At 39.7% G+C, this 25,081-nt stretch overlaps 1 protein-coding gene across 5 annotated transcripts in view; it reads left to right on the top strand.

Moving 5' to 3' along the window:
• bcl11aa (BAF chromatin remodeling complex subunit BCL11A a) overlaps positions 1 to 25,081 on the top strand; it is a 285,572-nt gene that overhangs the window by 41,655 nt on the left and 218,836 nt on the right. The window contains exon 1 of one of the 5 annotated variants that reach the window (XM_043696048.1): positions 5,877 to 5,901. The exons of the other annotated variants lie outside the window; for them this stretch is intronic. Coding sequence (XP_043551983.1) covers positions 5,895 to 5,901 — 7 coding nt within the window. The 5' untranslated portion in view covers positions 5,877 to 5,894. Of the gene's footprint in view, positions 1 to 5,876; positions 5,902 to 25,081 lie in introns of those variants that run through there. 5 annotated transcript variants of the gene reach the window in all.

Here is a 25,081-nt window from a genome sequence, read left to right as displayed (position 1 = left end):
GATGGTCTTTTCAGTGCAGTTGTACATTCTGTTGCCAGCAATTCCTGATGAGATTGATCATCATGGTGCAACAAGGACTGGAAGAGTTGAAAGTGAGTTAGAGACACAGGTTTAGACTTGTGTAACCAGGATTCAAAATTACGACTCCTTGAATGTTGTGGACTGAAATGTTAGTTTCAGAAGAGGAGGCTGGAACTAAGTTTCATGATCCTCACCAGGGTCTTGAAAAATGCATATGGATCAGCGTATCAAATTAATGTGTCTGATCTACACTGGTTATGCCTATTAGATTTGTATTTTCTGTTCACTGCAGTGAAAAATATATTTCATATTTGGGCCTAGTGTTTGTAATGTAATCTGACAAATCCTGCAAATGTTTATATTTGCTATGGGTTGTTACCATTGTATTCTGTAATGCATTAAAAAATCACAGACAGTAAAAATGGTGCCTTCTAGAACAAGGAACAAAAAATTACAGCACAGGAAAAGGTCCTTTGGCCCTCCAAAGCAGATCCTCTATCTAAACCTGCTGCCTATTTTCTAAAGATCTGTATCCCTTTGCTCCCTGCCTATTCATGTATCTGTCTAGATACATCTTAAATGACACTATCGTTCCCGCTTCTACTACCACTGCTGGCAATGTGTTCCAGGCCCCCACCACCCTCTGCATAAAGAACTTTCCACCCATATCTCCCCTAAACCTTTCCCCCTCACTTTGAACTCGTGAGCCCTAGTAATTGAGTTCTGCGCTCTGGGAAAAAGCTTCTTGCTATCCACACTGTCTATACTCTCATGATTTTGTAGACCTCAATCAGGTCTCCCCTCAACCTTTGTCTTTCTAATGAAAATAATCCTAATTTATTCAACCTGTCTTCGTAGCTAGCGCCCTCCATACCAGGCAACATGCTGGTGAACCGCCTCTGCACCCTCTCCAAAGCATCCATATCCTTTTGGTAATGTGGCAACCAGAACTGTACACAGTATTCCAAACGTGGCCGAACCAAAGTCTTACACAACTGTAACATGACCTGCCAACTCTTGTACTCAATACTCTGTCCGATGAAGGAAAGTATGGCATTTTCCTTCTTGATCTGCCTATCGATCTGCGTTGCCACCTTCAGGGTACAATGGACCTGAACACCCAGATCTCTATATGTCAATTTTCCCCAGGACTTTTCCATTTACTGTACAGTTTGCTCTTGAATTAGATCTTCCAAAGTGCATCACCTTGCATTTACCTGGATTGAACTCCATCTGCCATTTCTCTGCCCATCTCTCCAATCTATCTATGTTCTGCTATATTCTCTGACAGTCCCCTTTACTATCTGTTACTCCACCAATCTTGGTGTCATCTGCAAACTTGCTAATCAGCCTCCTCCAAATCACAAACAACAGTGGTCCCAGCACGGATCCATGTGGAACACTACTGGTCACAGTTCTCCATTTGAGAAACTCCCTTTTACTACTACTCTCTGTCTCCTGTTGCCCAGCCAGTTCTCGATCCATCTAGCTAGAACACCCTGGACGCCTTGCGACTTCATCTTCTCCATCAGCCTACCATGAGAAACCTTATCAAACACCTTGCTAAAATCCATGTGTATGCATTCTACAGCCCTTCCCCAATCAATCAATTTTGTCACCTCCTCAAAGAATTCTATTTGGTTTGTAAGACATGACCTTGGCTGCACAAAACAATGCTGCCCATTACTGATAAGCTGATTTGAGTGATAACAAGTCACTTGCTTTGAGCATTAATGGTGTGGGTTTAGTTGGGTTAGTGTGGGATTTCACCAATACCATTCTTGTATATAATACAGCAATAGAATAGTTTGTGAATGTGATGAATGAGTAATGGAGCTTTCCACCATAACACCGAGGCAAATTAGTGACCTCCTTTCATTCTCATTGACTGCAACAAATTAGTTGATTCAAGCTGACTAATGTGAAAATTTCCATTCACAGTTTTGATAAGACTTTAGCTGATGGTATTTGTTACATAAGGACTGACAGGATTTTTTAGTACATTTACATTATAATTGTTCTACCAAAATTCCAAACAAGTCATTGTGAGATTCTTTGTTTTCTCTTTAAATAATGTGTGTTATGGGATCACATTGCAAGAGAGTAGGTCAAAACATGTTTATACTCACTAATTTGATAATTTAAATTGCTTGACCTTTTCAAGGTAAAACATTAACCTACGTAATATGTGATACAGTCTTTTTTTATGTTTTCTGTTATTATAATGCTTTTTGTTCTTCTGACCACGATTTTTGTGTTTCTTATGTTGACGTTTTTTGCTGTACATAGAGTGTCAAATCCTTTCAGACGGGAGGGTGCTTTAGAAAGCCTATACACAAGCTGGAAAAGTAAGTACAAATTATTCCCATCCCCTGCTGTTTCAATTCATTTGATGTTTTAAAACAAAGTCTTCCTGCCTCAGATACCAGTGTGGACTTGTTTGTGCTCTATTTTCAGATTTGTAGGTAATGTTTGTTTACTTAACTGGAGGTGGTGATTGACAACCTGTATGGGAACTTAAATGTGCAAATGACATCACGGGCCTGCCAACAGGCCGAAACCTATGTGGTTCCACTTCCTGTTTCAATGGGAAGTTTAGCAGCTTGGTCATAAAGCTATATTTCTATAGGGGAAGGGCTTTCAAAAGTTAATGCAGTATTTACTAAGAATCTCTGGCAAACTCATTCCAAATTGAGACTTTTTTTTGATGGTTTAATGGGTGGGTAAGCAGTTTTTTATTTCTTTAAGACTAGATTTAAAGCATGGGTCACAAGAATGATTCTTTGGGGAGGAATAGTGATTGTAAATAAGTTGGAAAAGTTGAAATTGACAGGAAATCTTTGAATTCTTTTTAGAAATAAATAGAATTCCAGTGTTAAAGCATTTCTTTTGCTTGTTTGAAATTTTCTTTGTTTTGTGGGTCAAAACACACGTGACTCTTCTTTCAATATATTGGTGCGTGTGTGAGCAATCTTGCTTGTGGAGCTTTGTCTACAGGGATTTATGCAGGTGTTTGAAATGTGGAAGCAGAACTGATTGAAGTGGTATTTATGCAGAAAAAGGGCAATCAGTTTAACAGAACAATGCTGTTTTGAGTGATTTGGCACATGATCAAATCAGTTTCCTCCCTCCACTCTGTTCTTGCCTTATCTAGTGTAAGGCCACTAATATGTCAAGTTTATCTGACTTTATCAAGGTTCTGTTCAAACCAATTTTCCACCTGAGACAGGTGAACCATTTCCAGTCTTCCAGACTTCAGCAGGGAAGATCCATCTGAGTCAAAGGCTAATTTACAACATTACCCAGCTAAATGATCATTGTCCATTTGAAAGACAAGTTGGAAGTGTCTCTCTTTTTCTCGATCTCAAAATCCCATTGCCCTTCTCTCTGATATTTTCTCTCTGATCTTCTTTTACTCACCTCTGTCTGTCTTCTCATCAACTCCTGTGCCTTACCCATCTATCCCCAAACCACCACTACTCCATGTCTCTTTCCCCATTGTCTCTGGCATCCCCTCTGTCCACCTTGTTTCCCCATCTCTGACCCCTAACTCTGTTCCACCTTTTGTCACTCACCATTTTCCCCCATCCCTGTACCTCCCTCTCTACTCCTGCTGTGCCCTCCTATTTCTCCCTTTATGTTCCTTCTCTTTCTGACTCCACTCTACATCATCATTTTCCACAAGTTCACTCATGAAACATTCAAACTTATAAATGACCATAGTACTCAGAACTTATGAATACAGTGAAACCCTCATCAGTTTGGTTAAGATCACAATAAGGAAAGAAATGTCCTGTTTTATTCTTTATAATATGGTTACAGCACTGTTCCCTGCTTTCCTATGGTGATTTTTTTGTTGCTTTTCCCATTACAACAATCAGTGATGTAACTGCTTTCTCATGCTGTATGTTTAGTATGGTCCTGTGATATCAGACAAACCATGCTACTTTACTCTTATTTCTCCTGTTCTCCCCACCCACCTTCCCCATTCGTGCAGCAACATCTTCCCTAGTTGACAATGCAGTCTTCTCGATTCGACAGCCCAGACAAGAACTGAAGCCAAAAGTCATTCAGGCCGCAATTCAATTCTTTTTTGGCTTTTGTCCAACACCCAACTATTTGAACCAAATCCTTTTAAAGATAGAAGATAAGTATTTGGCTACTCATGGTTATTAGTATAATTATTTTGTTCTGTTAAAGTTACTAATGTTGAAATCAAACTTGGTCAATATCTTCTCCATTCCGTTTCCTACATTGACTTGCAGATATTCAAAGTCAGAATCATCCAATCGTACACAAATTGTTTTGCAACTGAAATATCTGATCAATCACAAGTCATGATTATGTTAAATGATGCTTTCCACAGATTAAGATTTTGGTAGAACATATATTCTAAGTCAGAATGTATCTGGATTCCATGACAACTCTCAGTCACAAACGTTCAGTCCCTGGACACGAATTTTTTTTTGAGAATACAAGTCTTTTCATAAAATGGAATATTATTCTCGTAACTCTGACTTGCATTAATTCATAATGCCCCCATGTGTCTGTCTTTCATACTCAATTCTCTTTATTTTCATGCATGGAATAGTTAATGGATGTAACATTTTTGAAAAAAGTGTTTAAATACCTGCTAAACATGATGTGGAGGCTTTTCTCCAAGAATGATTGTAGGTTATCAAAAAATACTGAATTCCTCTTCAGAGTTTTGTAGAACCATTCCATACATATCAAATTGCACCTTCATGATGAATAAAATGAGATTAATGCTGTGCTTAATGCTCTGCACAAAAATTCTTCCTTCTCCAACTGTAGTGGAAATTTAGCATTTATTTTTGAATGATTACACCCTCTGGTAAATAAGATAGTGAAAGAGATTATTTCAGGTACTTTAATTTTTGTTACTATTTGCCCTGTTATTTAAGAGACCTGCCGAAAATGTGTAGTCTTGATTTCTGAAGGCTTAAAGTAGTGCAGCTGAATAGTCTATATATAGGTCTAAAATTGCTTCCTGAATAAATTAATCTATATTTCAGCCTCTAATATGCAGTCAAAGTTTGTATTGAAATGCAGCAACTAAATTTGTAATGCAAGTTCTGTTTAAACAAAGAAATGGAAGGTAACCTGTGAAGATTAGAAAAGCATACAAAATAAAGCTCATATGTGAGAGTGGAATGTCCTAGGAAAGAAAGTTTTATTTCTGAAAACATCCTGTCTCTTTGGTTGTGCTAAGGCCATCTATACCTACTACCTCTATCATGTGTGTTTGCATTATGAATGCTCATCACTGCAGTGCAGAATAAAAATCACCTGTATGCAGTGCTGATTGAAAGATTAAAGTGAAAGGTGGAGCCTGCAGTATTAGAAGGGTAGGAAGTACTGCATGAATTAATTTGATTGAAATATTTGTCCAGCCTGAGCTGAGCTCAGCTCACCCTGTTGCTGTAGTTGTTGAGTGATTGTTGGTCAGACAGCTGCTTTTAGGCTGCCTCAACAGAATCTGCAAGATCCAACAAAGCTTTGGCTATGGCTGGCCTCTCGTGTTGTTGGTAGAATTGCTAACGTGTGCTGTATGCGACAAATGGGAATATTCAATTCATGCTACTGTCTTCCACACCTCTCTCATTAAAACTAATTGCTTGTCGCTTTCTGTTGGACTTGTGAAAGGAATATACTGGGTGCACAGTAATGTTTACTGAAATGATTTTCTTTGTTCCCATATGCTTTTGATTCCATTATTGTATATGATTATTTTCTCTTCCTAAAAATCATTGAAAAATAAATATGTTTTGACTCATTAAACACCAGAGTGATCTTCATACTTGGGGGCAAGTTAACAGATCTCCTGCAAATGGATATGTTTTGTCACTTCAATGTCAGGTATGTTGGGATGACTTTGGGGATTATACTGAATGAAAAGCTGCACTAAAATCTTCACTACAGTTACTTCAATAACCTGTCCTTGGGGATGCTTTTGCTATCACTGTTGGGAAGAGTTTAAACTAGTGCGGCAATGGGATGGGAACCAATTGAAGAGGTTAGTGGACAGTAAGGAGGTAGTAACTAAAGCCTGTAAGGAACTAGGTCATGAAGCCAGTGTAACCATGGGGAAGAGTAGGCGGGAGCAGATAATGAACGCAGAGGGACAGGTCTGAGGTGCATTTGTTTTAATGCAAGAAGTGTAGGAGGTAAGGCAGGTGAACTTAGGGCTTGGATTAGTCTGATGGGAGTATGATGTTATTGCAAGTACTGAGACTTGGTTGAGGGAAGGGCAAGGTTGGCAACTAAATATCCCAAGATATCGATGCTTCAGGTGGGATAGAGAGGGAGGTAAAAGGGGTGGATGAGTTCTATCACTGGTCAGAGAGGATAGCACAGCTGTGCTGAAGGAGGGCCTTATGGAGGACTCGAGCAGTGAGGCAATATGGGCCGAGCTCAGAAATAGAAAGGGTGTGGTAACAATGTTGGGGCAGTACTACAGGCCTCCCAACAGCCAGTGTGAGATAAAGGTACAAATATGTAAACAGATTGGGGAAAGGTGTAGGAGCAACAGGGTGGTGGTGGTAGGAGATTTTAATTTTCCCAACATTGACTGAGATTCACTTAGTGTTAGAGTTCAAGATGGAGCAGAATTTGTAGGGGGCATCCAGGAGGGGTTTCTAGATCAGTATATAAATAATTCAAATAGGAAAGGGGCTATACTGGACCTGGCGTTGGGGAATGAGCCAGGTGGCTGAAGTTACAGCAGGGGATTACTTTGGGAATAGTGATAACAATTCCATAAGTTTTAGAATACTCATGGACAAAGATGACAGTGGTCCAAAAGGAAGAGTGCTAAACTGGGGAAGGCAAAGTTAAAAATCACACAACACCAGGTTATAGTCCAACAGGTTTAATTGGAAGCACACTAGCTTTCGGAGCGACGCTCCTTCATCAGGTGATTGTGATCAGGTGAAGGAGCGTCGCTCCGAAAGCTAGTGTGCTTCCAATTAAACCTGTTGGACTATAACCTGGTGTTGTGTGATTTTTAACTTTGTACACCCCAGTCCAACACCGGCATCTCCAAATCATAAACTGGGGAAGGTCAACTATATGAAAATTTGGCAGGAGCTGGGAAATGTGGATTGGAAGCAGCTGTTTAAAGGTAAATTCATATTATGTGGGAGGCTTTTAAAGAGAGGTTGATTAACGTGCAGGACAGACATGACCCTGTGAAAAAGAGGGATAGAAATGGCAAGATTAAGGAACCATGGATGGCAGGTGACATTGTGAGACTAGCTAAGAGGAAAAAGGAAGTATACAGAAGGTCTAGACGACTGTAAACAGATGAAGCTTTGAAGGTGTATCAGGAAAGTAGGACCAATCTGAAATGAGGAATTAAGAGGGCTAAAAGGGGTCATGAAATATGTTTAGCAAAGGGTGAAGGAAAATCTAAAGCCTTTTATTCATGTATAAGGAGCAAGAGGGTAATGAGAGAAAGGCCCACTCAAGGACAAAGGAGGAAAGTTATATGTAGTCAGAAAATATGGGTGAGATTCTTAACAAGTACTTTGCATTGGTATTCACTGAGGAGAGGGACATGACGGATGTTGAGGTTAGGGATAGATGTTTGATTACTCGAGGTCAGGTCGGAATAAGGAGGGAGGAAGTGTTGTGTATTCGAAAAGGCATTAAAGTGGACAAGTCCCCAGGTCAGGATGAGATCTATCTCAGCTTGGCTGAGGGAAGTGAGAGGGGAAATAGCTGAGGCCTTAACAGAGATTTTTGCAGCATCCTTGAACATGGGTGAGGTGCCAGAGGACTGGAGAATTGCTAATGTTGTCCCCTTGTTTAAGAAGAGTAGCAGGGATTATCCAGGTAATTATAGACCGGTGAACCTGACGTGGGCGGCATGGTGGCACAGTGGTTAGCACTGCTGCCTCACAGCGCCAGAGACCCGGGTTCAATTCCCGCCTCAGGCGACTGACTGTGTGGAGTTTGCACATTCCTCCCCATGTCTGCGTGGGTTTCCTCCGGGTGCTCCGGTTTCCTCCCACAGTCCAAAGATGTGCAGGTCAGGTGAATTGGCCTTGCTAAATTGCCCGTAGTGTTAGGTAAGGGGTAAAGGTAGGGGTATGGGTGGATTGCGCTTCGGTGGGGCGGTGTGGACTTGTTGGGCCGAAGGGCCTGTTTCCACACTGTAAGTAATCTAAAAAAAAAGTGGTAGGGAAGGTGCTGGAGAAGATACTGAGGGATAAGATCTATTCCCATTTGGAAGAAACTGGGCTTATCAGTGATAGGCAGCATGGTTTGGAGCAGGGAAGGTCATGTCTTACCAACTTAATAGAATATTTTGAGGAAGTGACAAAGTTGATTGATGGAAGGGCTGTAGATGTCATATAGAGAGACTTCAGTAAAGTGTTTGATAAGGTTCCCCATGGTAGGCTGATAAAGAAGGTGAAGTCACATGGAGTCGCGGGTGGATTAGCTACATGGATCGAGAACTGGCCAGGCAGCAGAAGGCTGAGTGTAGTACAGGAAGCGAGTTTCTCAAAATGGAGAACTGTGACTAGTGATGTTACAAAGAGACCCGTGTTATGACCACTGTCATTTGTGATATACATAAATGATCTGAAGGAAGGTATGGATGGTCTGATTAGCAAGTTTGCAGATGACACCAAGATTGGTGGAGTAGCAGATAGTGAAGGGGATGTCAGAGAATACAGCAGATGGGTTGGAAATTTCGGCTGAGAAATGGCAGATGAAGTTCAATCTGGGAAAATGTGAGGTGTTCCATTTTGGAAGGTCCAATTCAAGAGCGAACTATACGGTAAATGGAAAAGCGCTGGGGAAAATTGAGGTACCGGGAGATCTGGGTGTTCAGGTCCATTGTACCCTGAAGGTGGTAACGCAGGTTGATAGAGTGGTCAAGAATGCATCTGGCATGCTTTCCTTCATCAGACGGGGTATTGAGTACAAGAGTTGGCAGGTCATGTTACAATTGCATAAGACTTTGGTTTGGCCACATTTGGAATACTGCGTACAGTTCTGGTTGCCACATTATCAAAAGGATGTGGATGTTTTGGAGAAGTTGCATAGGCGATTTACCAGGATGTTGCCTGGTATGGAGGGCAATAGCTATGAAGAGAGGTTGAGTAGATTAGGATTATTTTCATTAGAAAGATGGAGGTTGAGGGGCGGATCTGACTGAGGTCTACAAATGGGTGGCACGGTGGCACAGTGGTTTGCACTGCTGCCTCACAGCGCCAGAGACCCGGGTTCAATTCCCGCCTCAGGCGACTGTCTGTGTGGAGTTTGCACATTCTCCCCGTGTCTGCGTGGGTCTCCTCTGGGTGCTCCGGTTTCCTCCCACAGTCCAAAAAATGTGCAGGTTCGGTGAATTGGCCATGCTAAATTGCCCCTAGTGTTAGATGTAGAGAATTGGGTCTGGGTGGATTGCTCTTCAGAGGGACGGTGTGGACTTGTTGGGTCGAAGGGCCTGTTTCCACACTATAAGTAATCTAATCTAATAATGAGAGGTATGGACAGGGTGGATAGCAAGAATGCGGAACTCAATTACTAGGGGTCATGAGTTCAAGGCGGGAGGGGAGTAGTTTAAGGGAGATATAAGTGGAATTTTCTTTACGCAGAGGGTGCTGTGTGTCTGGAATGTTGCCAGTGGAGGTGGTAGATGCTGGCACAATAGTGTCTTTTAAGATATATCTACACCAATACAAGAATGGGCAGGGAGCAGAGGGATACAGATCCTTGGAAAATAGGTGACAGGTTTAGGTAGAGGATCTGGATTGGTGCAGGCTTGGAGGGCTGAAGGGCCTGTTGCTTTGCTTTAATTTTCTTTGTTCTTTGTTCGTACTGAGCTTTAGAAACTTACCGATGTGGTTGAATCTTACAGTAAGAAGGCTGTGTCAGTATTTAGAAGATATTATGGACATTCCAGCTGTTTAATGGTAGAGAACCTTCATTATTGTGGGTAATTGTCGGGTTCAGAGTAGCTGCAAAAGTAAATGGGGAACTCACCTCATTTGAATAAGAATAGTATTTTTATCACTCACATCAGCTTTATTTACCTCAGCCTGGCATCTCCAGCAGTCTGTGAGGGAGGGAGAGCTGAGATCAAAAGGTCTTTGTTAAGTAAGGATAATAAACCGATATGGAACCAAGGGAGGTGAATTTGAGATATAGACCAGCCATCATCTAATTGAAAGGTAGAATAGACACCAGTTGAATGGTGTGCTCCTATTCTAATGTGCCTTTACCTATAATTCATACCTGAGATTTTTCTTCTTGTACAGAACCCATTTCATTCAGTTATTTTCAAATGAACCATTATTTTACCCATGTGCTTATGTAGGAGAGAGGGCCCCTGTGCAACTCTTGGATTTAGTCCATGGATGGTTTGTTTCACTTTTTTTGAAATGGAAAATCAAAACCAAAATTACTTTTGAAATGAAACATTCTTTAAGAATTTGTTTTACAGAGCCAATGTTTCAGAATAGTATTATGTGCGAACTGAGCTACTGTTTATGACATTTAACCCCATAATATGACATTTTTTAGAAAGGTCTGTGTGATGTCAAAACAACCACAACTGTAGCATACTGGTGGTTTGTTGAGACTGACTGAGGAATTGCAGCGCACAGTTGTGGTATTGTTGCTGAGGTTAGAAATGCTGCCGAGCCACAAAACTCCAGGTCTGGCCTTTCTGAAGATTGTGTAACTTGTGGTGATTAGTGTTTTTTTTTCTTCACCAGAGTTTACTCAAGGGTCCACATGCTTATAATCTCTGCTGTATGGTTGTATAGTCACTGTTCAAAATCAGCAAGCATACCTACTGCTTCATTTAAATGGTTGTATTAGCATTATCATCCAGATGTGCTAATACCAATACAACCATCGTCCTCGCTTTGCTCAGCTTGGAAGGAGCAGACAAAACTAACCACAAAGAAGGAAGTTGAAATAAACCTACCTATTTGAATATTTTTCTTATTCAGTGGTGAAAGCTTGTTCGTGTAATCTGTTCCTTTTGGATTTCATAAGTCTTATTCCTTGTTAAGTTGTACAGTACATTTTATAAATAATGTGCAAACAGTTATTTAGAATTTGCTATGTACAAACGTGGAAGTGTCAAGAGTGCAAGTTATGAAACTTTATTTCTTTTGAAAGTTTACAACACCCTTTTTTTGTTTTAAAAATTTATATTTCCTAATTAAATCTGTATCCAAAGAAATGAATGTTCCTCTCCTTTACTGTTAAAGATCCATATTGTTACTCACTTTTTGTCCTTTGAATATTTCAGCATTTGAACAGCCATAAAGGGGAAAGGGGATGATGGCTGTGAGGCTTACCTTGCACTTAACATGTGTGGGGCTGGTATTTGGGTTTATAAAAGGTGTACAACTTCTATTCCTAAACTACCTAAACAATGAGATTTGAAAGTTATACCTACTCTACAGCTTAGCAATACTAGATTGCATATCATTGACCTAAAAGCAATATTTGTTTAATCAGTGCTTTAATGAATGGTCCTTTGGTATCCTGATTAATAGCCCTTGTTCTTAATGTTTTCATTGGCTGCTTCAGAACGCAAAAATGAAAAGCTGGTTAAATAAACCATGCAATGATAATTGTGATGACATTGACACAGTGACTTATTTTTAAAATTTTGTTTGATTCTGCAGTATGTTTAAAAGCAAACACTTCACATCCCATCCACTTGCGAATGCCAATCTCGCACACAATAATATCGACCAGTGAGGCAGTTGGAACACACTAATTTGATAAAAGGTTCCAATGACATTAATAAATCCAACAGGAAAGCTTAAGCAGTTGATAAATGTTATTTGAATTCATGGTTTATTTTAGCAATTTTAACTTTCTTCTGGGCATGTTCTTACAAGAAGGGATCAAAAAGATACATGCACAATAATCATACGAGATGATCTCCTATGGTGTTGTGATGGGAGACAAGATCAAGAATAGTTTTCAGGCAACATAAGATTCAAAGAAAAAGTAAAATTTAACCTAAATGCACAGCAATTCAGTTTTGGATGTGAAGATGTCATTCAGTTATTTTGTAATAATTTATACAGTGCCTTAAGCTTGTGTTACTATTTATAATTTAACAGCAAAACATACCACTTTGGTAAGTTGCGTTCTTTTGGAATAAAGAGAATATACTGATTAATATTTTGGTCCAGTCATTTTTATCATGACAAGTGAGTCAGCAAGACCAGTATTTCTGGTCAATTGCTATCTCTCCTTGAGAGAGTAGTAAGGCATTGCTTATATGAACCATTGGAATCCATGTGTAGAGGGAGGGAGTTCTAGGATTTAACACAGACGAAATGGCAATTTATTTCCAAGATGGAATTGTTTGTGATTTGGTGGGAACTTTATAGATGGTGGTATTTTCTTATGTCTACTGTCCTTGATCTTCACTGTGATATGAGGTCCTGAGTTTGAAAGGTCCTAATGAAGGAGACTTGATAAGTTCATGCAGTCCATCTTGTAGATGGTACACATTGCTGCTATGCTGCACCAGCAGTAGAAATTCTATAGGCCAGTGCTTAAAACAGTGGCCAGCCTTTCTCTTTACAATTGCTGAAAGATGTCCAGCATATCTCAGTATGTTGCTTTTCTTTATCATCGTGTCTTGCAAATACACATTTGACAATTTGTAGTTTTAAAATGTGATAATTTGTCTGGTGGGGTTAAGAAGACGTAATGCCTCGTTCTGTTGGCTGATCGATAGGACAACATCTTTGTCTATTTTATTCATATGAGCAATTTGCAGTAGCATGAAATAGGGATAAATGGCCAGTGTTGCAGTCAGCTAGCTGCTCCCAGCTGATTGTATATTCTTTCTTTAATGACTGCCATCCCAGAGGGAACAGTGTGGCGACCATCAAAGTGTGGTGAGTTCTTTTACTTCAGTAGTCAAAATATATCTCTTTGAGCAGCAGACTCTGTTAAACATAAAAACTGGTTGGTGGGTACAGCTTTACCACAGTCAGCTCAATTCCTATCAGTCACTGCAATTGGATTACATCATGAAACAAGAACTATTGAGGTCAGAATCAACATGGCGAGCATACCATGCCATGGTACATCACTGTCAGTATTGCAAAAATCAGGCTTGTTGTCCTCGATTACCTATGGTTGCTTTAATCTGTTTCTATAGCGTAATTGAGACATAGAGTTATACAGAATAGAAACAGACCCTTTGGTCCAACTCATCCGCACTGACCAGACATCCTAAACTGATCTAGTCCCATTTGCCAGCATTTGATCCATATCCCTCCAAACATTTCCTTTTCATGTATCCATCCAGATGCCTTTTAAATGTTGTAATCGTACCTGCTTCCACCAATTCCTGTGGCAGCTTGTTCCATACACTTACTACCTTTTGTACTGTTCGAAGAGTGTGGTGCTGGAAAAGCATAGCCGGTCAGGCAGCATTCGAGGAGCAAGAGAGTCGATGTTTCAGGCATAAGCCCTCATCAGGTATTCTTTGTACTGTTGTCTTATTCCTTTTAGTGCTATCTATTTGCTGTGGGTAAGAGAAAATCACCTTTTTGCTGCACTACTTTTGAAGTCCATGTGAATATAAATTAAACAAATATAGATTAGATTTCGTGCTGCTGTAAAGTTGGTCCATTTTCAAGTTGGTTAAAGTCTTTAATCTCTATGCTTGGTGTTTAAGTCAAGATGTGGCTGATGCTTTTGAAACATCCATGTGCAATTTATGGAACATCCTTGATCCAAATTATCCTAGGTAGTAGTTATGAAATTCTATTTTATTTTTTATATTAATTATAGCCGTTATTATGGTTCTGCAGCATCTGGGTTATTTATTCTGTGTGCCTGATCAACCAGTTTCCTAATTTGCCCTACCATTTTCAATGAATAATGCACCCAGAATATTCTCCCAGACCTTTCTGCTCCTACACATCATTTTGAAGTATATTGATTCAAATTTTTCAGCATTAACTTCAACCTGTCACCTTCCAACATCCCACTCACCTATGCATGCCCTCTTGAAATTTATCTCCAGTCTTTACGGGCAATAATACTTCCAAGTTTTGTGTCATGTTAATATTTTAAATTGTGTCCTGTGTACCCAAGTCTAGGTCATTCATATAGTTCAAAAGAAATGGTAGTTCTAACACTGACCCTGTAGAATCACTATTTGCCTTCTTCCAGTCCATGAAAACCATTCACCATATTTTCTTGTCACTCAGCCAACTTTGTATGCATGCTGCCAGTGTCTCTTTTACTCTGTGGGCTTCAACTTTGTGGATAAGCTTGTTATGTGGTACATTTGACATCTTTTGAAAGTCCATGTACACCATATCAACTGCATTACTCTAACCAACCTTCTCTTTTATAGAGTCATTGAGATGTACAGCACGGAAACAAACACTTTGGTCCAACTCGCCTATGCTGACCAATATCCCAATCTAATCAGTCCTACCTGCCAGAACCCGGCCCATATCCCTCCAAACCCTTTCTATTCATATACCCATCCAAATGCCTTTTAAATGTTGCAATTGTACCAGCCTCCACCACTTCCTCTGGCAGTTCATTCCATATACTTACCACTCTCTGTGTGAAAAAATTGCCCCTTAGGTCTCTTTTATATCTTTCCCTTCTCACCATAAACCTATGTCCTCTAATTCTGGACTCCCCGACCCCAGAGAAAAGACTTTGTCTATTTATCCTATCCATGCCCTTCATGATTTTGTAAACCTCCATAAGGTCACCCCTCAGCCTCTGATGCTGTAGTGAAATGGTATCACCAACCCAAGGAACCCTAAGCACGTAAATAAAAAAGCGGGCCATACCACCAGTGCTTCACTGGAGACTCACTGATGATGTTACCTAGTATGGTGATGAAACATCTGAAAACAAACCTTCCAGCTCAGTGAACAAACCTACATCCAGGTCCTCTTTATCAATTTTTAGCTTTAACATGGCAAATGGATTCTTAGTTACATAGCCGGAAAATGTGTTGCTGGAAAAGCGCAGCAAGTCAGGCAGCATCCGAGGAGCAGGAGAATCGACGTTTCGGGGCATAAGCCTGAAACGTCGATTCTCCTGCTCCTTGGATGCTGCCTGACCTGCTGCGCTTTTCTAGCAACACATTTTTCAGCTCTGATCTCCAGCATCTGCAGTCCTCACTTTCTCTTAGTTACATAGACTAAGCAATGCTTTGTAAATTTATCAACTAGCTCCTTGTCCACTATGCACTGGCAGCATTTTCTTCCTTGGTCAAGATAATCTCACTTAGTATCTCAACCATGGCCCTTGCCTCTGTGCAAAAATCCCTATCTGGTCTTTAATTGACCTGGCTCCTCCTCTTTCTATCCTGTTACTTTTAATTTATCTATAGAAGACATTTTTGGATTCTCTTTTCTGTTAGCTATCAGTCTCTCTGCTCATATTCTCTCTCCTTTTTTCATTTCCCTTCAGAAATTTCTATATTTAGATTGTTTCATACTTGTACGATTAACCTGATGTCTGTTCTATTCACCCTTCATCTGTTTTATCTTATTTTTTATTTCTTCTGTAATGTTTGGAGCACTGACTTTGTTTGTCCAACCTATCACCCTTGTAGGAATGAAGCTTGACAACACCCAAACCATCTCTTCTTTTACAAACAGACCATTGACCTTTTTTACAGTTTTGCTAGTCTTTGATTACAACTTACCTAAGCCAGATCCATTCTCACTCAATAGCTAACATGATCCTTTTTCATAGTTAACCCAATCTTTATGATACTGTTCCCTAATGATCCCCCTGACACTTGTTCTATGAACTGAGATTGTGGATTAAGATCCAACTCCCTCCTTTTTGGACTAGAAACCTCTTGATGTAGTAACTTCTCTGAACAAACTTTTCACCTCTTTCTGCCTTTTTCTACGCTGCTACTAATTCAAACTATATTAAGATAATTAAAGTTCCCCAAAATAATTACTAAGTAGATTTGTGCATCTCTTCATAATTTCATTTTACTAATTTGTTCCTCAATATCTTTTCTACTAGTTGGAAAAATATAGATAACACCCAGCATGTTTCTTTATTTGACAACATTCTCTGCGTGCAGCACTGTAATATTATCCTAAGTTAGCACTGCCACCTTATTTCCTTTATTTTCTTCTGTATCTTACAGAAATATCTAGTATCTAGGACTGTACACCCAGTCTTGTTCTTTCTGTGCCAACTCTTCATCATCAGAACACCATCCTCCCACATGGCTAACTGCATCTCTAGGTCACCCATGTTATTTACCCACTTTGTGAGTTCACAAACATGCCCGGTCAATGTAATTTAGATCTATTTGTATTTCCTCTTACAATGACCTCACTATTTCTGTAGTGCTATCCATCGTTCCAGATTCTTTGTGCACCTTGTTTGCCATCACTAATGTTACTTCTTGATTTCCATTCCCAGCCAACTTAGGTTAAACATATTCCAACAGCACAAGCAAATCCCCTACCAGGACATTATTCCTTCTGCTGTTCAGGTTCCATCTCTTTGAATGAGTACCAATATCTCAAGAATATGAAGCCCTTCCTCCTGCACGAATTCTGCAGCCACATTTTCACCTTCTCTGCCCTTCTGTTTCTATACTCACTAGCAGATGGCATCGGTATTGAATTGCTACCTTTTGAGGCCCTGATTACAACTGCAGCTCCCTAAAATCTGTTTGGATTGATCTTTTCCCTTTGTCTATCTGTGTTGCTATACTATTTTGACCATGACCGTTAGCTGTTCATTCCTCTCCCCCACCCCCACCCCCTAACTCTAACCCAATCTTTCGCCAAATGTCCCACCCCCACAACCTGCCACCTCCCACCCACCATCACCACTGCAGCCATTCAGTGATATACTTGACCTGTCACCAGAGAGGTAACATATTTCTCTGGGTTCATACCTATGGGAGCAGAAATACCAGTTGACTGCCCCAACAGTAGGATTCCCTTCAGCTACTTATTTCCCAATCTTCCTTCTGCACCCCTTAGACAATTGTGGTGCTACGGACTTATTTCGGGCACTACTCAGAGGAACTATTATTCCCTAGTGTTCAGAGTAGGCTGGAGAGTGAGATGCATTCCAGAAATTCTGTACTTCATACCAACCCCTCCTGTTTTATCAGATGGTCACCCATTTCCTTGCTGCCTGCACTCCTCGGAGCTGCAGAGTGACCATGTGTTAGCCATAATACTCTCAACGTTGCAGATGCACAGTAGCGATGCCAGCTCTTGCTGAAGCTCCCAAAGCTGGACCTGATGACAATACCTGCTCATGTGGACTTCGGAGTTATGTGTCGTGATCTGGAGCTCCCATGTAAACAGGTTGTATTCCTTCTATGGGACTGAGATATCCTACCATGCCTCTCTCTCTTGGATTAATAATTGATTTAACAGAAATAGTCATAAGAGTTAACAAACGAATCACTGGTTAATTTGTTGCTCCCCTTGTTCAGATTTCTCTTATTTTATGTGGAATTAATTTTGATATTTCACCTCCTTTCTATTATCTACAAATATCTCAAATTTTAAATGACTGAAAAAGTTTAGAACATTTTTAGTGTTTGTGTTTCTTGTTATTTAATTTAAGTTCTTTTTCTCCTGGACTTGATTAATTAATTGAACACAATAATGTAAATGGACAATTTAGCTTTAACATTTCTACTATTTCTTTTATCTATTCCTAACTAATAGTCAATTCATTTAAATTAAAAATCAATACTTGCCAGTATCTCACATGCGTGACTCCATGATTTATAATGTCATTTTATTATATTATTGTGCTTTTCCTCCTGCTTGATTCAGTCTGTCCGTGCTGCTGTGCCTCAACCACATTTTCCTCCAATTAGGAGGGGGAAATAGCCTAATGATATTATTGCTGGACTGTTAATCCAGAGACCCAGACAATGTCCTGGAGACCTGGGATCAAATCCTGCCACAGCAGATAGTAAAATTTGGATTCATTTCAAATCCATAATTAAAAGTCAAATGGTGACCATTGTTGGTTATTGGAAAAACCTACCTGGATCATTAATGTCCTTTAGGGAAGGAAACTGTCACGCTTACCTGGTCTGGCCTGCATGTGACTCCAGACCCACGACAATGTGGTTGACTCTTAGCTGTTCTCTGGGCAATTATGGTTGGGCAATAAATGCCAGTGATGCCCTCATCCTGTGAATGAAAAGAAAATTAATTAAAGATTATTTGTATTTAGATTAATTAATTTATCTAGTTTGTAGTTTCCTCTACCTAAATCACTGCTTTAGCTTAGAAACAAAACCTTAATAGTCTCTAACCAATTACATAAGTGCAACGTTATTCCTTATTTTTTTTTCTGAAGTACACTGCTTTATCCCCCTGCTGCTTGCTCCCTCCAAGCAGCACTGCTATGTTCTACTGCTCTCTCGCCTTCTTTGCCTTCTAGCAACACTGTTGGTGACTTCTATCAAGTCTGTGCTGCTTCCCCCACTGCTACTTCTTCCATCCTTTTGTCACTGATGCGAAATGTAAATTTTGTATCTCTTCTTGTAGATTCTGCCAGCACTGTTCAGCATTTCCAGCATTTTCAGTTTCACTCAGATTTCCTGGATCCTTATTTTCAATCGACATGAGTGTCACTGGCTGGGCCAGCATTTATTGCTAGTCCCTAATTACCTGTGAGAAGGTGGAGGTGAGCTGCCTTCTTGGACCACTGCTGTCCATGTGCTGTAGGTTAGACCCATAATACCCATAATAATTCCAGTATTTTAATCCAGCGACACTGAAGGAAAGGTGAGATATTTCCAAGTCTGGATGTTGAGTGGTTTGGAGGGGAACTTGCAGGCGGTGGTATTCCCATGTATCTGCTGCCCTTGTTCTTCTAGATGGAAATGGTTCTGGATTTGGAAGGTGCTGACAAAAGAATCTTTGGCGAATTTCTGCAGTGTATCTTGTAGATAGTAGATGCTACTGAGTGTCTGTGAGTTGATGTTTGTGGATGTGGGCTGCTTCGTCTTCGATCGTGTCAAACTTCTTGAATGTTGTTGGAGCTGCACCTATCCAGGCAAGCAGACAGTATTCCATAAAACTCCTGATTTAGCTTCCACAGTATTTAGCTGTTGTAGAATCTTGAGCTACATAGCCAAAACGGTGGAAAAGAAACCAGAAGAAATTGTGTTCAAGCTGTACAGCAGTGATGAATTTTAGTTGCTGAGAAATAAAGAAGACCTTCAAATGATTTAGTTAAACAAAACGTTTGTTTTTTTTTGGTTTATTGCAGAGGTACTGATATCAAGTTATATAACTCCTCAATCCTCCTTGCCAAGCTGGAAAGTTTAATCTGCACTGGCGTTTTTTTTTGTAAAATGTAGTGTAGATGTTTTGACACTAATGATCAATCTTGTGGCTCTTCTCCAGTCTGTCCCCAGTGTTTAAGAGTTTTCTTTGCTGCTTGGCAACTGGAACAGAATTTAAGTGCAGTCTAACCAGAATAGAGTTGGATCAGTCCTCCTTCTGATACGTATTTTACTGTTTTGGCTTTTTGTTCAACCTTCTGTTAGCTTTATTAATAACTGCTGTACACAATATTGAATCCATCAAGACCCCTCAACCCAAGTTGCTTTGAAAGTATGCATGTTACTTTTTCTTATAAAGTATTTTGCATTTGCCGGCAAATTCCTTTGCCATTTCTGTTCATGTACATAGTTTGTCTAAAGGACTAACCTTTGAGCTATATCACTGACCTAATATGGCGGCATTTGAATATTTTATTAGCCATTGAGATTTGTAGTCCGTTATGTCAATTGGAACAGTTGTGGTCTCATCAGTCGAACTCTGAGGCTCATCACCTTTCTCTCAACCCTGAAAACAAAACTCCTGTCACCTGTACCTGTTATTTTCTACCCAACAGTCAACTTATATCTGTTTCTAAAATTTGCATAACCTTTCCTACCACTTTAAGTTTAATAATTAGCTTTTCATGTGGATCTTTATCAACTACCTTTGGAAATCCAAGTGCAGTAGATCTGTTGAGATTGAAAGGTTTACCATGGACCTCTTGGCTTACCACTCAAAAGTTGGCAAGGAGAGTTTGTCAGGCTGTTTACCTCTCCCAGTCTGGTTCCATGCTAAGTGCTTCTTACTAATTCTCTCTACCTTATGTTGAACATCTAACTGGTGAAACTGATCTTCGTCTTATGCTTGATAATGAATGATCAAAATGTTCAGACTAGTTCCAAAGCTGAATGTGCAAAACCGAACTAAGAAACTTGCCCTTAATTATTGTACTCCTAATACTGCATAAACATTTTAAGTCCTGTTTCACACAAATGCTCTCCCTCTATCCCTGTGGTGTAGAAGGGCACAGCAAAGTGTTTTGAGAGCCATCTTTCATTCAAGCATTTCTTTCTTTAAATTTTAAAAATTGTTTTTTTTTTGGATTAATTCCAGGAATGCGCTTTGTAAATATAAAAAAAAAACAAATTGAGTGGAATTTTCCCATTTGCAGTTAAAGTGTTTTGGCGAGTGAAATTCATTTTGCCTAGGCTGTCTTGGCTCACAGTGATTTTTCTCAGGCAGTCTTCTGCTATTCACAAGGCAGTTGGGGCTCCTGGACATGTGTCTTGGTAAATCACATAGCTGTAAATGTGCAAGTGCTTAGTACTGGCACCATGCTTAAAGCTCAGCTGGATACTGCTTCAGATGTTGCAAGCCCGGAACTGGCACTTGCACATTCGTGCTCAATCATTATTATTGATGACATGCTGAAAGGAAAGGACAGTTTGCTCCTTTCTTCACAAACAATGACCTGGGGATGTTAATGGACGGGTGGTGGAGAGGAGGGCCATGCTTTTTTCAGCAGACCGCCACCGGAGGCTTGATCTCTTAGCAGTACCCCAAGTGACCTACCTATATTTCCTGAGCTGCTTGGCACTTGACTTACAGGACTGACCAATCCCTGGACTGCAAAGATATGGATCCCAGGCTCCCAACGTATGAAGTACTTGATTGACTGTGGCCAATTCACTGTAGTGTCATCAGACAAGCTCTTTGACTAACTGTGCTGACACACCTTGACTGTTTTTTTGCCCCCCTTTGTCTTTCTTTTATACCCAGAAGTGCTTTCATGTACAACTGAACATTTCCCTCTACTAAGTCACCTGCTACTTTTCACTTGTTATCCACCACTATGACATTACCTGTGTTTTCAATTGATAACTAATTCACCTGCTAAGCTCAACAGTGCAGTGACATCAAAGGCAAGGGAAGGGTATGGAGACTGGAAGGGGATTAAATCAAAATAATATTGGAAAGGGAGATAAAGCAGCTCCTTTGACTTTTGTATATGGCTATTTACTTGAAGCACCTGTAACGTGTTTGCAGTGTAAAGCTCCTGGCCAATATTGTAGCTTTGACATTGGCATTGTATAGTGCCACACAGCGACATGTATGCCACATAGTTGATCGCTCGATTGACCATTCAGTGATCCTTACCAACATTTCCACTAATTTGTCCTGCCTCTGCAAATCCCTTCATAGTTTGTGCTCAGAATTGGAAGTCGTACAGTGGAATGACAATTGATGTACCTGGGGCTGCCCAGTGGTTACTTAAGGAGAATGCTGCTCCTCCCTATCATAAGCTGCCCACTTCTCCACCTGCACCACAAAACATTGAGCTGCAGAGGGTGGCAACCTCCAAGTGAGCAGGGAAGATCTGGTGTGCTAATCTGGTGTGCTGAGAAACAAATGTGACTGACATTAAGGTTGGCCATCTGCAAGAAGCGGTAAGATGAGCAAGCACTGAGAAAGCAAGCTAAGAGTCCTGCGGTGTAGCCTGTGCAGGTGCAGGAAGAACATGTGTGTCCTCACACACAAAAGGTGACCTGGCAGAAGAATGCAAGTTATTGGTGTCCTTGAACTCCAGAGTGTTGAAGGGCTGAATTGGGGTGTGAGTTGGCCAGAGAACAAGCACGATGATATGGTGAAGCTGGTGATTTGTTGATGCCAACTTGCATAAATAATGGGATGAGGAGGATAGTACCATGCAGCACACAGGGAAGTTGTTCTGCAGAAGCAGTTCTGATGGCTGGGGTAAGCATTTGGTGATCCTGGTTCTAAGTTATATCATAATTTCTATTGTTTAGTTTCTTTGTGACAGAGAGGAGAATTGAAAGTGACATATAAATAAGGCAAGTTGGGGTTTAATGAGATTGCCACTCAGTGATGAAATTTTGAAGTCACCATCCATGGCTGAAGGGCAAAATTAGGTAGAATTTTCACGAAGTTGAGAATCAGTTTTCATTCTCTTAATATTTTCCCACTTTTCTTGATATTATTTGCACCGCGCCAGGGAGAGGGAAAAAAAATCCGCCTGTAAGTTCAAAACATGCAAGTTATTCTCGACTGATTTCTATGATGTGCTATAAACCCTTCAAAAGTGATCCCCAAAACATAAACCACAGACAAAACAAAATAGTTAATTGGGCGATTAGTTCGCTCTTACACATTGAAGAAACCATAAAGTGGTTATCTACAGTGTTTACACTGAGCTTGAACCCTGACCTTGTCTTTATTGTGGTTTCTTTTTGCTCTGTGCTTTAAGGCAAAATTTTAAACGTTAATGGATATTCTACACTTAGATTATTCTGTTCCTTGGTTTTGCTGGACCTTGATGTTCCTGGATATTCTGAGGTACTATTAGATATTCTTGAATAGTTTTACATAATGGCAAAATAGTTTTTAAAGATTTTGGTTACACCTTTTGAAAGTTTTTCACATAGCTGTCAACTTGACCACACAAAGTGTATCACTTGTAAGTTACTGTTATTTGATATTGTAAAATTAATAAATTGTTTCACTTAAGATTTTCTGTTGCAAGTATAACAAACGATATACTCCTTGAGTGGTCAAATATATATTATGGGGAGAGAAATCCTGCACCCTTAAAATATCTGGGGATTTATCGATAAGCTCAGGCTTATTGAAATTAAGCAGGCTATCTGGAGGAAGGCATATTCTCAGGCAGCTTCTTTCCCTGTTGAATGGTTATGTAAATTCTACAGATCTAAGACTAAGTATTTGTGCAACTGGCTGTCTTGAATTCAGTGGAGAAAAGTTATCAGAGGAATACTCCAATAAAATTAGCTCTGAATAAGAGTTGAAAGCTATAAGTCATGTCAGTACAATGCCTGTGGTGAAACAATTGATATTGGAACTGTCTAAGAGGGGCAGAATTTCAGGGGTTCAGTTATCTTGGATGATGGTAGGTCTGGTGGAGGAGCAGAGATAGGGAGGAGTAGACCACAGAGGGATTTGAAAATCAGGATGAGATTGTTAACATTAAGGTTTAGATGATTTGAAGTCAATGTTAGTCATCAAAAATAGGAGAGATGGGTAAATGAGACCTACTGCATTTTGGGATGTAAGCAGCAGATGGATGGGCTCAAGTTTATGTATTAGGTAGGCTGAAGAACCTAGCTCCTTATTTGCCTGAACAGAATTCCAATTCTCAAGTTCCAATACATTGAATCAGCCCTGCCATTAATCTTCACTCCATTGTCAATTGTGGAATTCAATGAGGTTACCTAATATTCTTATCAATATGGGTGCATCAAAGTGCCTACTTGAAATACAGAGGATGGTGAATCCATTCACACTCCCTGGATGTTTTAATATAGCTCCATGAGGGTCCTTTGCAGAATAGACTTGTCTCCCACCCATTCTGAATTAAAAAAAAAGACACAAGTTGTGACCCAGCATATCTGGGTCCTAGCCTAATTTGCTGTCCTTCTATTGTATACCTCCCCTTCGGGTAATGGTGATAGTGTGCTGGATGAGCTAAGCATTTTCAAACTGTTTCTTTTTAATTGGACGTGAATCTTTTTATGGTAATATGCATGACCCTTGTGAATTTCCCCTCCCCCTTGGAATGGGCTAATAATTAGGTGCTTTACATTTGTTTTAATGAGCTGTCTGTCTTGTTACACACCTTATGATCATTTAATTTCAGTCTGAATTAAGTCTAATTTTTAGGGTATAGATGGTCTCTTCAGAAATATATACTTTTCAAGTGTATGTGTTTCATTGTTTACCTTGTAACATGATGTAAGAATAGAATAATTCAGCCAGCATGTTTAATTACAAAATATAGTCATGTAACTTGTGCGACACCTGCTTTAGTTTAAACTTATTACAGTTGCACGTTGACATTTGATATATTCGTAAATAGTAGAAATAAGTTTAAAAACTCAGTGACTCTAAATATCTTGTGATTAAAAAAAACTCTTGTACCTTTTATATTGAGCCAGGAAGCTCAATATGGTGGTTAAATGTAATTGGACACTGGTTGCCATGAATCTCTATCACTGAAATGTGGTTTTGGCAAACTTCCTAAGATGGAAGGGTGTGTGTACTTTGTGACATATAATAACGCATTTAGGGTATTTAACCAAATAGTCTGTCTACTTCTTTTGAAATACTGGGAAATTCTTGAGATATCTTCTGAAACGAAGTTGCCTCAAAGGCAGAATTGATAATTTTCTGCTTAATCTAGTTGAAATACTAAGGTGTTTCCTGTTTTGGAGATGGTTCAATTAATGCTGTAGCCTGTTTCTTGAATGGTCATCTCTGAATAGGTTGATTAGACAATCTCTATAAATTAAATATGGTGGTGATGCAAGTTAATTCCTCCATTGCATTCTTTAGTATTAATGGGATGTTCAAAGTAACAAACACTTAGTTGAATAAGCCATAAAGCTATTTAACCATTTAATACGATTTAATATTCCCGCAGCTTATATAAATATTTCATTTTCAGACATCTGTAGTTTCTGGATAGCCTGACTTTAGACAATGCTCCTGCACTAATGATGAAAGACTCTCATTTGAGAGTCCTTGAATTTCTCAAAACTGACATTTAAAAGGAAATTGCTGAAAAGCAGTTGTCAAACAATTTTGTGGTTGGTAAATGTGTGACAAGATGATGTCATTCACTTTGCAATGGCAAACAAAACTTTTAATTGCACATAACAATGTGCAACTATTTGCCCTCT

The sequence above is a fragment of the Chiloscyllium plagiosum genome, chromosome 9 (genome assembly GCF_004010195.1).
Source record: "Chiloscyllium plagiosum isolate BGI_BamShark_2017 chromosome 9, ASM401019v2, whole genome shotgun sequence".
Classification (NCBI taxonomy): Eukaryota; Metazoa; Chordata; class Chondrichthyes; order Orectolobiformes; family Hemiscylliidae; genus Chiloscyllium; species Chiloscyllium plagiosum.
This window is presented reverse-complemented; position numbering and strand designations above follow the sequence as displayed.